A 15,023-nucleotide genomic window follows, 5' to 3' on the forward strand; every position below is an offset into this window, starting at 1 on the left:
GATGATCCTCTGCCCAGAGGATTCCGCTCCAATCTGGACCTTGCATTCTACTCATCCTTCTCTTCGGGATGTGAAACAGTTCTCTCGATGGTGTTCGGCCGTTAATTTGTGGCCTGATCCTTTTATCCCACCCCAAAATAATTATTATTAAATATTTAGTAGATTGTGTTGTATATTGATATTATTTCTATTATATCAATTTTTAAAGAAACTATTATATACTTTAAAGAGGGTTAAATATATTAAATTTAAGTCAATAAAATATATATAAAAAATTTACATGTAAGATTGTGAGGACACGAAATTAAGTAGCAAAATATTATATGGTTAACCAAAAGTCAAATATATTTAATTTTATGTTCTAAAAAAAAATCTTTAATTATATATATTATGAATTATAGATTATAGCTGTTAGTCATTAACTTTGTTGTAACTTAAAATTCCAATTTATTATTATGTATAACTTTGTAAAACTTAATTTTTTTTTCAAAATACAATTACATTTGTACACAGTTTATTTTTAAACAAAATAAATTTATTCAAAGTCGAATCACACTCTACAATAGTTCTTTAAATAAATAAAACACTTAAAAAAGAAAAAAACTAGTATCGTCTCTCTCTCTCTCTCTCTCTCTCTTTAACACTCTCACACACAACAACACACTGGTGGGTCACTTTCTTTTTTATCTCTCCATCTCTATCACTTGAATCTTTTTTCGCTTTTGTCTTTCCTTGTCCTCTAATCAATAATTAATTAATATATATCGATATCCTTTTTCTTTTGTTTTTATTTATTTTTATTCGTAGTACTATCATTAAATTAATTTTGATCGATCTTTCTCTCCCAAACTTTTCTTTTTTCCATTCTCTTTCTTTGGAGCAAAATCTAAATGGTGTCAGCTTCTGCTTAAGAAATGTGAGAATGGTTTCTTTGGGGTGTGTTAGTTACTGCACTCTCTAACTAACAACAAAAAATTCAAACCCACTATTAACTAATATTAACTGAACAACAACAAGAAGCTGAAGAAGAAACTGAAGATAGCTCACTCACACAGTGTCTCAGCTCTGTATAATACATGGGTTCGGAGCAAAATAGATTCCCTCAGCAAGAACGGGTACTGCTTCTCTCTCTGTCTTGATTTTTTTTGGTTCTTTGTTCATTCTTTTTTGTCTTTTGGGGGCTTTGATTTGATGTCAGATCTGGGTTTTTGTTTTGGATTTCTGCATTTTCTATTTGGGTTTTGGTTTTCAACTCAAAACCCGTGTTTAAGCATTCGCATGTAGTTTGTTGCCCAGATCTGGGCTGGCACTGGTACCCATTTGATTAATTAGCCCAAAAAAGAAAGGACCAACAACAACAACTAACTCCATTAACTACTTGTGTAATTCTCTAAGTTTAGTTGTACTAAGTTAAAGACAAAGAAAAACAAATTGTTGTTTGCTCAGAGAGACTTTCAGGCTCTGGATTACACTTAGAAAAGGGTTTGCCTTTGGTAATTTATTTTACCAGAAAATGAATGCATTAGTTTCACAGAATTAGCTGTCAGATCTGATGGAAACTGTCTTTGGCTTTGACCCACTTACTCAGAGTGAAGATCACGCCATCCTAGTTAAATTTTGCTTGTCAACGTCAACATTATTTTTAGGCTTTTCTTTGAGTTAGATCTCCAAAACATATACTTCAAGAGGGAGTAATTCAACTGATTCAATTGTGGAAACCCCATTGTCCCACTTCATTTTAGCTCATTATTAACTATTATAAAGCGTGTCTCCTCATTTTTCCCCTTAAAATCTTTGCATGAATATGATATTAAGCATTAATAAATATGGTATTCTTTTAAATGATACCCTTTTCTAAGTTTTTTTTTTTTTTGAACTGCTAATTGTAGTTTCAATATCCCTTTTAGCTTGATGACATTTTGCATTGTAGCAGACTATTGAGAAGTGAAAATTGGTAAGTCAGTTTAATTTTCTAGATTTTTATTATATGGCTTCATATACACGATCATGCATGCAAAACAAAGGAACTGGGTGGATGGTCAGAATGAACAAAGATTTAATTAATGCATCGAGCTACTTGGGTGGATTTTTAGGCCAACTATGAACTGTTTTGTTGAAAATTTAGTATGAGTATCTTCTTGTGTAAATTCAATTCATGCAGAAACACACAATATGACAAAAGGCTTTGTTGACTTAGAAATGTTAAATGAAATATGATGCCTAACTGTCTTGACAGCGAAAGAGATGGGCAGGATGTTGGAGTGCATTGTCTTGTTTTGGTACGCAGAAAGGTGGAAGGCGTATTGTACCTGCATCTCGTATTCCTGAGGGAAATGCAGCCGCAACCCAGCCAAATGGACCTCAAGCTGCTGGGTTGACCAATCAGGCTACTGCACTAGCTCCATCTCTACTTGCCCCACCATCATCACCAGCATCCTTTACAAATTCTGCACTCCCTTCAACAGCTCAATCACCCAGCAGTTTCTTGTCACTATCTGCCAACTCACCTGGAGGTCCGTCATCCACAATGTATGCGACTGGGCCATATGCCCATGAAACACAGCTCGTTTCTCCTCCTGTTTTTTCAACCTTTACAACTGAGCCATCTACTGCTCCTCTCACTCCCCCACCAGAGTTGGCTCACCTTACTACACCCTCTTCTCCAGATGTGCCTTTTGCTCAGTTCCTCTCATCTTCAGTGGAACTCAAAGGCACTAATAAGACCAATTACATGGGTGCAAACGATCTTCAAGCAACATATTCACTTTATCCAGGAAGTCCAGCTAGCAGTCTCAGATCACCAATGGGATCCTCGTTTCCTGATCGGGAGTTTACCACACAATGGGATCCTTCAATTTCTCCCCAAAATGGCAAATATCCAAGGAGTGGTTCTGGCAGGCTATTTGGGCATGACACGACCAGTGCCTCCATGGTGTCTCAAGATTCTAATTTCTTCTGCCCTGCTACATTTGCTCAATTCTATCTGGATCATAATCCACCATTTCCTCATACTGGCGGGAGGTTAAGTGTGTCCAAGGATTCAGATGTTTATCCTTCTGGTGGAAGCGGACATCAGAACAGGCACAATAAGAGCCCAAAGCAAGATGTCGAAGAAATAGAAGCTTACAGAGCATCCTTTGGGTTCAGTGCAGATGAAATTATTACTACCACCCAATATGTGGAGATTTCTGATGATGTAATTGAGGATTCATTTACCATGACTCCTTTTACCTCTAATAAACTACCTATGGAAGAAAATACAGAACATGCATCAGTGATTGAAGGACTGAAAGCTCAGAAAACACAAGCAAACTTGTGGAGTCAAAAAAGCCTTGATGAGGGTGTATACTGTGATGTGCCAGTGTTATGCAATGGCCATGAAGGTGAGTTGTGATTACTTGATTTAAAACTACACATTACTCCATTGGTTGTCAAGAAATCACGGTAAAGGGGAAAATAAATTAAGGGGGGGGGGGGGGGTGGTTTAGAACAGCTGATCAACCTTAATCTGTCATAAGCTTTCAATTCTATGGTTTCTCAAAAATCAATGGGAGCATACCTGTTTTATGTTGTTATTATGTTTACATGTCTTTATTTCTCATGAGTTGGGCTTCATGCAAGGAGCACACGTAGCATATTGATTCATGTTATCTTTAAATTATAAACTTAATTATACTCCATCAAATCATTGACCTCTTTGAAGGAGTTGAAATTCTGAATAGACAGCAATTAATGCCGAATTTGTCCTACTTTTTTTCCCTTTTGATTGCTGCCTTCCAATCATTTTAACTAGATCTGCCGGGGGGGGGGGGGGGGGGGGGGGGGGGGGGTTAAAAAAGCAGCTGAAATTATTAAATTGAGAGAGAGTTTCTGTAATTGAGAGAAAATTGTCAAGGCTTTGTGTGTGGGGACCTCTGCGTGCGCGCGAGCGCGCTGGGAGGGGGGGGTGGGGTTGGGGGGGTGAGGAGGAGGTTGGATTGGAGGACAGTTCTTGTCATGGAGTTGCCTTGAACTATATTGAGGCAATGTATGTTCTATAACTCTTTCATTGCGCTTATACTGCATGTAAGTCTGTCTCCTTGTAAGTTGTCTTTAGCTTATTAGGATGCATCTGTGCTTTATCTAATGATAAGATTCCTCCTCCTTTCTGCATATTTGCTGGCAATAATGTTCATTTCATGCGTACCCAGAAAATAAATCACGGAGACAACCTAGCAATCTCTCCGGATCAAGTACGCCTGGTACTCTGACTGATGAAGAGGACATATATTCGAAGATGGAGTTATCCAAAAAGGGTAGCAGAAAATACCCGCTGGGTTTGTCTTGCTCTGATGCAGAAGTTGACTATAGGCGAGGAAGAAGCGTAAGAGAAGGCAGAGGAGATTTTGCCTGGCATTGACTGAGAATCAGTTCAAAATAGGTTGTCAGTTGTTTCCGATGTGAATTAGTTTGCAGGTTTCTTTGGTCATACACTTTTGTTTGGGGTTCTCCGTGATAGATGGAATGGTCTAACCTATGATCTAACCTGTTCTCTCTCTCTCTCAGGTGTGTGACGTGATCTTTCTGATTGATGAATGTATCTCTATGCTCCTATTTCCTGTTAAGTTACATAGGTGGTGCATCTAATTATATGTATTTGGTGAATGCAACTGGTTTAAGTCATTTATACTATGGAACAACTATTGCAACATCAGTTTAGCTGATGTTCTGGAGTATTTTCTGTACTATCTTTGGGGGCTGTGACGGTCCTAATTGTGAAAAATCTTTTTATCAAATGGGAGTCTTTTAAAAAAAAAAAAAAAAATTTAATGGGGCCGATATGAACTAAAATACTAGTAAGTGTTGGATGAGCTAATTGGCAGGATATTAAATCTAGGCAAGGTAAGGTTGGAGAATGGGCCAGACCTTGAACCTCAGGCGTTGTGTGGGGGATTGGGTAATCTTTTTAGGATTGGGAGGATTTCCAAGCATATAGTAGCTCGAGGGACCAAACTTTACTTTTATTGGAAGGTGGGTTCTCTTTTTAGAATGATGGGTATATACATTACCATGGTTTGGTTTGGAAAAGTTCTATTTTTTATTTTTAAAGTAATAATTATACAACTCTTGGGATTATTTTTTGGAGATGCAGTTACTATTTCATGATCCGGCGGCTCCATTGCATGTGCATGATCTGGCGGCTCCATTGCATGTGCTGGGGCTGGGGTAGAAGTTTCGTATAAATGTTTTTAAATTTTTTTTTTTTTTTAATAAAAAGTGTACTGGTTATATTCATCACCCTTTAAGGATTAGTTTTTTTTACTAAGCATGATGAGTTCAAAACGTGGTTTTAAAAATCGGTCAAAATTGGCTAAAACCGGTCAAAAACCGGATTGAATCGGGAATTAGAGGCAAAAACGGTTTTATCTTTGGTTTGGTTTTTAAAACCATGTTCATAGCCATTGAAAATAAGAATTTGAGATAATTTTTTTTTAATACATGTTATTTGAAAATATTAGTTTTTGCTTTGATTTTTCTCTCTTTTATTTGGAATTGTTTGTCCTTTAAATAATTTTAGTTGACAAAGCAAGATGATTTCATAAACCATTGTAAAAAAGAATTTGAAATGATTATTTTCTATTTGCATGTGTTATTTGAAATTATTAGACTATATATTTTAGGATAATTGACTTAAGTTGCGGTTCATATTAATTTTCTTATTAACTTAATGGTATTTTGAGAAAAATAAATAATTTCTAGAAATGTTAATGATATTTTGAGAAAATTAATAGTAACTTCTATAGGATTTCTAGGAATGTACCAAATAAACTGTTACATCCTCCATAAATAATAGTCTTTTGAGATTCTTAATTAAATCAAATGCAAGCATAGTTGCATTTTAAGGCATCTTGGCTTTCGGGCTTTACTTTCTTGGGAGTCTGGATGTCGAGCGGATATTAAATTCAATAAAAACTAAACCTTATGTAAGGGTTTTACTATTATCAAAAGGAGAAAAAGGAAGAGAGAGAAGAAGGTAAAACTTGGTAAATCAATAATTCTCATGGCTTGATTAAAACTAGAATTAGGACATTATCTAGGCCCCCAAAATTTTCCCTCGTAAGGGTTATTTTTTAAATAATTTATCAAAGAGCTCATAAGATAATAGCTTAGGCATGAATCATTACATATAAATTCAAGTTTAGAAAATGCCATCACCATCAAAAGAAAAAAAAAATAAAAGTTGCCTCATGGCTTAGATAAGTATGTCGTTTGGCCAGCCAATATGCAGAAAGTATCTCAAGGTACTACAACAGTTTTACAATTACAAACTACAAGAATATCTTCCACCAACCAAGTGAAGAGAACTCAAAATAATTGATTGTGGATGATAATTGAAAATGCGACTAATAACACCAATGGTATCGTTGAAATATGCACACAGGGGAAGAACAAAGGGCACATAAGGATCACAATTTTTAAATTTTCACGCCCATTCAATAAAGCGTTTGAAACAATCCTGTTGAACAATGTGAGAATGCTGTGATTGAAGCCACAATAGATACAAGTGTACAAATATTGCATGCTATTGAGGCACTCTATCGATCTTTGGTCATGAGTTCATATCAGTGTGTTGATCCGATGATTTGTTCGAGTTATCCTGCTCCACTTTGATGGATGGCTCATCTATTGCCATCATATTTGGTGCCTGAAAGTCACAAAAGTACTTAATTAATGCCTTCGATAGTGGCATAATAGACAAGGGAGATGTTAACCCCAAATGACTCTTTTCTATGTAATAAACTTCACTTTCAACAGCTAGAGTTGAACTATACAACACTTGTAAACAGAATATTACACACTTTTAACACAACAGAAGAAGCAGAAGACTATAAGCCATAACTTTCATATAGTTTAAAGAGGGGGCAAAGAGAAAAGAAAAGACGCATTTTTGTAAACTTCAAAACCCAATTGGGAGAACTTAAAATAACATTTCACGAGTCCCCAATAAAAGACAAAAAGGAAAAATAAAAAGGGTAAAAGAAGACCAATATAACTGCCACTTGCCTAATCTAGACAAGACTCCTGTGAATGACCAACAGTGGAGACATTACATTGAAGAACAGATTCAATGCTTTATAACCAGAATTCCTTTTCTTGATCAGGAATAGAAACATTGACCTCACTTCTTTACTTTCAAGTATAACAGAAGAGAGATAAATTACCACTTGAAACTAAATAAAAATCAAGCCAGAAAAGACAAATTAATCTCTAGCTGTGTAACTAAGTTAAGTTGTGTGATACTAATTTTGGTAATTACAGAGAGAAACAGATAACAGATTTGAACATACCAAATTTTTAGGTTCAGATTCGATGTATTCTCTCTTTACTCGTCCTGGCAAAGGTTTACTGCGCAATAGAAAGAGACAAAATTGTTAGCAACCTCAAGAAACAAACAAATGCGCGACTGTGTGAGCACACACACAGAAGGAGGAGGGGAGGGGTACTTTGCATACCGGTCATCATCAGAATCCATGTCAGAATCCCATCTATCATCTCCATCATCTTGATCTTCATCATCCTGAAGACAAAAACATTTTTAATCTTTAACTTGGACAAATTCCACCTATATATTGGAATTTAGGCAATGACATCAAAGTATTATAAGCAATCTAATACCAGACCAAAATAATGGCGACAAAAATAATGACAATAAACATGATATCGGGAAGGGAAATGGGGTTTGAAACAAGACTGCATAGTGCTAACTCACACCCAAAAGAGCACATGAATAACAGTTAGATGTTCTGCTTTACTTTTCTAGAAACTCACACTAATCTAGTGTGCACATGCATAACACTAACATTTCACATATTTGCATACTCTTTACTTCTCCTAAGCTTGGATTAGCCAAGTATGACTATAGCAGGTTTTAATATAGCAGCAACCAATGCATGTGATTGTTTGAAATTTTAAAAAGAAAAAAGAAAAAAAGAAAAAAGAAAGAAAGTATTAACATCCAAAGTCCTTCCCATTGCATGCTAAGCCATAAAATGAGAGTGGCACAAAGTAAGCACTCTAAGCAACAAACAAAAAGGAACAAAAATATTTTGAAATGAGTAGCCATAATGAAGTACATTCTAGATGGGTCAAGTCAATCAAATAGTGTTTTGGTTCCTACCATGAGGATATTTTGGGACTTCCATATCTTTTATGTATGTATGTGCTAACAATTAAGAATTCTCAATTATGCAGCAAAATTTCCTGCACCATATATTAAACACAAGTTTCAAAGCACTCTGTACCAGTTTCCACACACATATTTTCAACTAATTTCTACTCCTTTCCTCATTAACACCAAAGCCTTCAGATTAAGCTATATGTATCACTCCACAAATAATAAATTGCAAATCCAACATCCACAGTTTAGAATCATAATATATCATCATAAAAGACAGAAAACTTGAATAATTACACTTATTCTGATCTAACATCCACAATGGTAGAATACACAGTTGGACGAACATAGAGAGTTACATAATTATTAATTCTGAGATTTAAGCTCTATAAAGTGGTTTTCATTTTTCATTCCTTCCTTTTTTTTAATCACTATTTCAGAGAGAGAGAGAGAGAGAGAAAATAAGATTTATTTATTTATTTTTAAGAATGTCGCATAAATGAACAAGGATTTATCAGTTTAGTGCTCATAATAGAACTTACTTGAAAATGTTAGGCAGAGAAGAAATGAGGACAACATATACCATGGCAATATAATGATGATAAGAGATGCAAAAAAAAACCTCAAGAAGCTGTGTATCAGGTGGGCGCTCTTGGAACTGGGCACTTGGTGCATGTTGCAGCTTAGATAGATAATCAAGGAGTCTTTCTCTTATCTCATCCAATAATTGACGGGAGTTCTTGTTTTCCATGTTACTTGGAGCTACATGAAGATTATAGTCTGGACCAAAGTACTCGTAATACTCATGTTGTGGCATCTTATCATCAACTTCAATCCCAAGTGCAACACCCGTCTGCTCAACAAATAACATGATAATGAGTCTTAGGACCACATCAAACCTTATAACAATGACAATTGCAATACTTAAAAAATCAGGGTTTCAACATTTTAAAATTAAATGAGGGCTTTTATACAAAATAAGGACACATATCTTAGGCTCATAGCTTTTTGTAATTTTTCATTGTACTTTCTAGTAAGCTCCTGAATTTTAGGATAATTGTAAATTACACTGCACATATTGATTTCTTACTACATATTTATTAAATTTTCCAAATGTCACCCAAATTCCATGCCATCCAGTGGCATTTTCTAAAGTTTTTGTTAAAAATGGTCATTATACAGCAACCAAAACCAAAACCAACACATAACATTAAGCTTCTTAAATCAATAAATTATATAGGTTTATCTGAAGCAAACTCAATAATTGCATTGCAAAAATATAGAATACCTCATAACACCAGCAACGAGCAACATTTCGTATTGTATAACCACCTCCACCCACCAATAGAAGCGGAACATTGAAAGATCTGATAAATCTAACACACTCTGCATGGCCTTTAATCGATAGATTGAAACACCCTAATCTGTCACCAGACAAAGAGTCTGCACCACACTGTAGGACCACAGCACCAGGCCTGTAAACTTCCATCACTTTACCTATTATTGGCTTAAACAATGACTGGTAGCTCTCATCATCAATACCATCATCTAGGGGTACATTAAGAGAATAATATTTCCCTTTTCCATATCCAATATCACGAATATCGCCTGTACCAGGGAAATAGTCTCCAAATTTATGAAATGAAACAGTCATGACTCTATCAGTTGTGTAAAAAGCCTCCTCTACACCATCACCATGGTGGATATCAATGTCCACATACAAAACACGCTGCATTGATATGAGAACACAGAGTTATATTGATGACCATTTACAGCAAACAGTAGATAGTAACACATCATTTGCTACATCTCTTTTTCAGCCAGCCAAAATCTTAGAGCTGAATTCAAGTTGCCATCTGAAAACAATAAAACTAATGATGAACACGATAATTAAAAGGATTGGTGTCAATTTGTCATTAATCCATGACATTCACAAAAGCTTAGCAACAATTCGTGCCAAATTCCATGAAACAACTTGTCATTCATCAAATTATTTCAAGAATTGTTTGAACTCAAGCATATCTCAAAGCGAAATTTTGCACTGATAATGACTGGTGACACAAATGCAAAAACATACCTCATGATGTTGGTCAGTCCAAGAACTGTTATCACACCCCAACACCCAAATTAAAAAATAACCATCAGACTTTAAAGTTTTGCATTTTTTCATTTTAGAAGGCATCCTGGTATAAAGAAGAATATATATATATATATTTATTGGTAAGTTATGCACACACCTGATGAGTAATGAACTTCCCCACCCTCCACCTTGCTCTTACAAGGGGTAGAGCCGTGGAGGTGTCATTTGAGTTAGACCTCATTGGCAAGAAAGAAATAACAATAATGAGCAATTACCAATCAAACAATTATATTCGAAGGCATCCTAGGGGATCGATTGATACAAACAATGGTAACACTATGTAAAGTGCACTCATTAATGAACAGCACTTTTTGCATGGAAACTCCTATTTAAAATGACTGACAGACAATGCAGTCATTTTTGTTAATCACTTGTATTTATGCATATGCAGGACTTGATGGTAATTTCCTAGAAAGAGCAAAATGTTTATCAAACATTTATACCAAAGGCAAAAGTAGCTGAAAAGGCAATGAATAGATCAACATAATACCACTATCAGTTGCATGATATGTGTGTTACACTTTATATCACACTTAACACAAGCTTGATGAGTAACTTCTAACTAGACCTCAAAAAGAAAAAGAAAATAAAATTTCTTGCTCATCTCAAAATAGAAGAACAAAGAACTAGAGAGTACGACAGGAAAAAAATCAACCAGAAAAAAAGGCATCTGCAGCTCTTCTAAAATTAGTAGAATAATAGTGCCTTCAACATGAATAATAAAATAGACAAGGAATGGCAACCAAACAGACTTTTTTAGTGATGAACTTGAGAGAGAGAGAGAGAGAGAGAGAGAGAGGGTCTATATATGTAACTGTATGGTGTTTTATCATCTGAAGTGTAGACAACACATCTCAAAACCTAACAATTCAAAAAGCTGATTCCTCCAATTCACCAATTCATCAAACAACAAACAACAACAATAAAAATTACATGGACTTTTCCATGATGATTTATAAATTCAGTTCAATTCATTCAAGAATTAATGTGAACTGCCAATGAGCTATAGTTCAAATGGCATTTTCTACTCCCGCAAGAATGGGGTGGAGGGTGAGGTCATTTTTCAAGGCCCCATTGGGTGTGTAACATACCAAAAAGAAACATACATTCCTGAATTGGTCCTGATCTCATGCATGAAAATAAACAAATACAAGATAAGAAAATTTGACAAACCTCATGTACTTTGAGGAGCTCCAGAATTCCCAAGACAATATCATTCACATAGCAGAATCCAGAAGCCTCACACTTTTTGGCATGATGCAACCCACCAGCCCAGTTTATCGCAATATCACAGCCTCCTTGATTCAATTTAAGAGCACCACCAACTGAACCCCCAGCATAAGTCTGACAGAATGCGTAAAGACCATCAAATACCGGGCAGTCTTCACCAACATTAAACCTCTTTAGCAGCCTCAGCTGATCTTGCTGCGTCTCCGGGGTGATGGCTCTAAGAAAATTCACATAATCATCAGCGTGGAACTTGCAAAGATCCCTATCTCTAGCAGGAGTGGGCTTCAAGACCTGCATATGCTGAAGCAATCCATAGTGGGCTAAAAGAGCATGTGTCATTCGAATCCTATGAGGCTTCATCGCATGACCTTGTCCGTAATAATAATTTCCAACTTCCGGGTCATAGAAATATGACACTTTCCTCTTCACCCCATCAGGGCCGGACGGAAGGGAATTGCCTCCCGTTTCCATAATGTGATCTGAGAAGAGGTGAATTCAAAGCTAATCAAGATTAAAAACAACACAGTTTCCAAATAAATCAAAATATTAACAGAGTTTCCAGCTCTCCACCTAAAGCAAATTAACTACAATTGGTTCCACTAAGAACCTAATGTGGATTTGAAGTCAGATTGAAAAACAAATAAACAAATTGATTTCGAAAGTAAAACACCCATGTACATATTTAACAAAAAAAGGTTAGAAATTACTTAGTCAAAGCACATAAGAGAGACCCTTTTCTTTCTTTGGATTAAGTATGAGATAGCAGACTTCTTCTTTCATTCCAAATTAACAAGTTTGGGCAACACAGGCATGATGATACAAAAAGAAAACACAGAAAAAAGTGTAGTAACAAAATAAAAATGTTAATTTGATACATAAAGAAAACACAGAAGAAGTGTATTAAGAAAATAAAAATATTAATTTGGCACAATAATCTTTAATAATATATCAAAAGAAAATACAAATTTTTTTTTTTTTTTTTTTCCCCAAAAAAAAGGATAAAAAAAAAGTGTGGCACACAAGGACAAATCTAATCAGTGAAAATATTCCAAGAACTGCTATAACTAAAAGCAATAATAACAAGAAGATGTGAAAGCTAACAAGCAAAATCAAGACTCTATAAAAAAAACTTACAACGAACTAGAGAGAGAGAGAGAGAGAGAGAGAGAGAGAGAGAAAGAGAGAGAGAGTACCTTAGTGCCGCGGAGACACCAGAAACAAGAAGAGTTGAAGAGTCCAGAGGAATAAGACCTCGACCGCCACTTTTGCTCTCTCTCTCTCTCTCTCTTTTTTCTTTCTCTTTCTTTTCTAATTTCTACTATTACTGTGTCTGGGAGATTTTTTTTTTTTTTTGATAGATGAGATTATTATTTTTGTTCTGTACTTTTTGTTTTCCTTTTTTACGTTGTTAATTTGTTATATATTATTTAGAGACCGACTTACAAAATCCAAAAAAAAAAAAAAACATTATTTTAGGTTTAAGTTGAATTTCCTTCATCGCTTTGCACTGCAAGCCCAAAGCGACGAGCTCCTTATTTTTGTTAGCTTATTTTCCTTTTAGAAAAAGAACAAAAATACTATTGTAATTAGAAAAAGTAAAGATTTAAAAATTTTACCTTAAATAAATAAATAAGTTAAAAAAAAAGCAAATTCACTCTAAAAAAATAAAAATAAAAATCTATGGCTTAGCTTGGCTTTACGTGTACAAAAAAAAAAAAAAATCAAATAAATTGGCAAGCATTATTTTTTGCGTTGCATATTAAATTTGTTTAAATAAACAGAAATTCAATTGTTAACCCAAAAAAAAAAAAGAGATTCAAGGCCCGTTTGGTAAATGTATTTAAAAATTGAAAATTGTTATTTGAAAATATTTGTGAAAATACAAGTGAATGAAAAAGTGCATTGAAATGCGTGAAATATTGATTAAAAACTAAAAATAATTGTTTGAAAATACTAACCAAACAACTCCTCAATCTTTTAGCTGTTCCAAATCTTATCGGATGTAAATGTAAATGTAAATTATATATATATATATATATATATATAATATTTGAGCTATAATGGGAAGATAACTTACACATCTAAGGTAATGAAAAAGCAACTTGGTGATTGAAAGGGGTTAAGGATAAAAAGTTTTAGACTTTCTATTGTCCTAGTATCGTGGCCTCAAGTTATTTTTCCTTAAAATCTCACCTACAAGTTATTTTTCCTTAAAATCTCAACTACAATATCATCACTACAGCAGAGCTTAACCACCAATTTTGGAATGGATTGGTGTTGTTGCTCTACACCAAAGAAAAAGATTTTTTTTTTTTTTTTGAGATAATATAGATAGAAGATAAGGAATGGAAAAGGAGGGAGTGGGAAAATACGAATTACAACACTAGCACTTACAAAATAGCCTAATCTTTGTAAGTACTAACGAGGTTTATAAACCGAAGACTTACTTAGTAATTAACTAATTGATGTGGTATTTTAGACAAGATCCTCTCTATTTGAAATGCCCAGTTTCATATATCAAAGGTACAATCACATCATTTAAATTTTAAATAAACACGTCAATTTATAAACTTTAAAATCCAAAAAATAAAATTGTAATTATGAAATAGACAGCCTCCTCTCGCTCTCTATAATAGGATAGTTTATATAGGGAATGAGGTTAAGCAAGCAACAAAACAAAATCAATTTACTGCTCATGTAATCTCAATCAAGCAATTGTCAAGTAAAGGTCTTGCCAACTTCCAATTAAAGTTTCAGTTGAACAAGTCTCATGAATGGAATTTAAGCAAGTACGGTAAATAAATGTAAAAATTCAGTGAAATAGTACAATGAAACTCATAAATAGTACCAAAAAATACAGTAAAACTCAAAAATAGTAGTAAAAATAAACTGAATAGTAAAATAAATTGACAAATTTCATCCATGCCAAACGCATACTTAATACAAACTAAACTTATATAAAATACTGCTCATACAACACTTTATTTTGAGACGGCAATATAACCAATAATTTAAAGCCTTACAATAATTGAAATAGTTAATGAGAAGATTACCATTTACCATTATCCTTTTAATAGTTAAGAGTATGGTTGGGAATAGCTTATTTAGCTGAAATTAAAAATTTTGTGCTGAAAATACTGTAAATAAAGATAAAATGTAGCTGAAATAATATAGTGGGACTTATGAATAGTATAAAAAATTGTAATAAGATCCATAAATAGTAACAAAAATAAGTAAAGCGTTTGTGTGTGTCATGTGACACCAGATATTACTGCTTGCAAAGTCAATGAAACAAAAGCACCAAGAAGAAAATCAAGCATAAATAAATTATACAGGAAAAATCAAAATGACGGGGAAAAATAAACAAGAGCTTGCTCAAAAAGATTAACGACGGAAAGATTGGGCAGAAGGTTGGTGAACCACTTATGGTCCCTGCAAGGGTGAAACTAAAATTAAAACAGAGAGAGAGAGAGAGAGAGAGAGTTGAATCCAGCGTGT

At 34.4% G+C, this 15,023-nt stretch overlaps 2 protein-coding genes across 2 annotated transcripts; one reads left to right on the top strand and one right to left on the bottom strand.

Moving 5' to 3' along the window:
• Positions 1-1,048: 1,048 nt before the first annotated feature.
• Positions 1,049-4,715, top strand: LOC112011827 (uncharacterized protein At1g76660; the record flags this gene model as incomplete). The annotated part of the gene is given in 3 exon segments (XM_024044164.2): positions 1,049-1,115; positions 2,237-3,383; positions 4,191-4,715. Coding segments are annotated over 3 exon segments (1,395 nt in total). The 3' UTR covers positions 4,400-4,715.
• Positions 4,716-6,209: 1,494 nt separating this feature from the next.
• Positions 6,210-12,884, bottom strand: LOC112011819 (histone deacetylase 19). Its single transcript, XM_024044156.2, has 7 exons — positions 12,719-12,884; positions 11,469-12,004; positions 9,444-9,884; positions 8,778-9,008; positions 7,494-7,558; positions 7,329-7,386; positions 6,210-6,685 (listed from the first exon to the last, which is right to left on the bottom strand). The coding sequence occupies exons 2-7, from the start codon at positions 11,994-11,996 to the stop codon at positions 6,590-6,592; spliced, it is 1,419 nt and encodes a 472-aa protein (XP_023899924.1). The 5' UTR covers positions 11,997-12,004; positions 12,719-12,884; the 3' UTR covers positions 6,210-6,589.
• Between the last annotated feature and the right edge of the window lie 2,139 nt (positions 12,885-15,023).

The sequence above is a fragment of the Quercus suber genome, unplaced genomic scaffold, assembly GCF_002906115.3.
Source record: "Quercus suber isolate HL8 unplaced genomic scaffold, Cork oak 2.0 scaffold_341, whole genome shotgun sequence".
NCBI lineage: Eukaryota > Viridiplantae > Streptophyta > Magnoliopsida > Fagales > Fagaceae > Quercus > Quercus suber.

Excerpts from the sequence above, each read along its gene's own strand:
- LOC112011819 (XM_024044156.2), bottom strand. The coding sequence starts at position 11,996 with ATGGAAACGGGAGGCAATTCCCTTCCGTCCGGCCCTGATGGGGTGAAG. Across the intron at positions 9,885-11,468 it reads AGCTCCTCAAAGTACATGAG|CGTGTTTTGTATGTGGACAT; the intron begins GTTTGTCAAATT and ends ATATCAATGCAG. Across the intron at positions 7,387-7,493 it reads ATGGATTCTGATGATGACCG|TAAACCTTTGCCAGGACGAG; the intron begins GTATGCAAAGTA and ends TCTATTGCGCAG.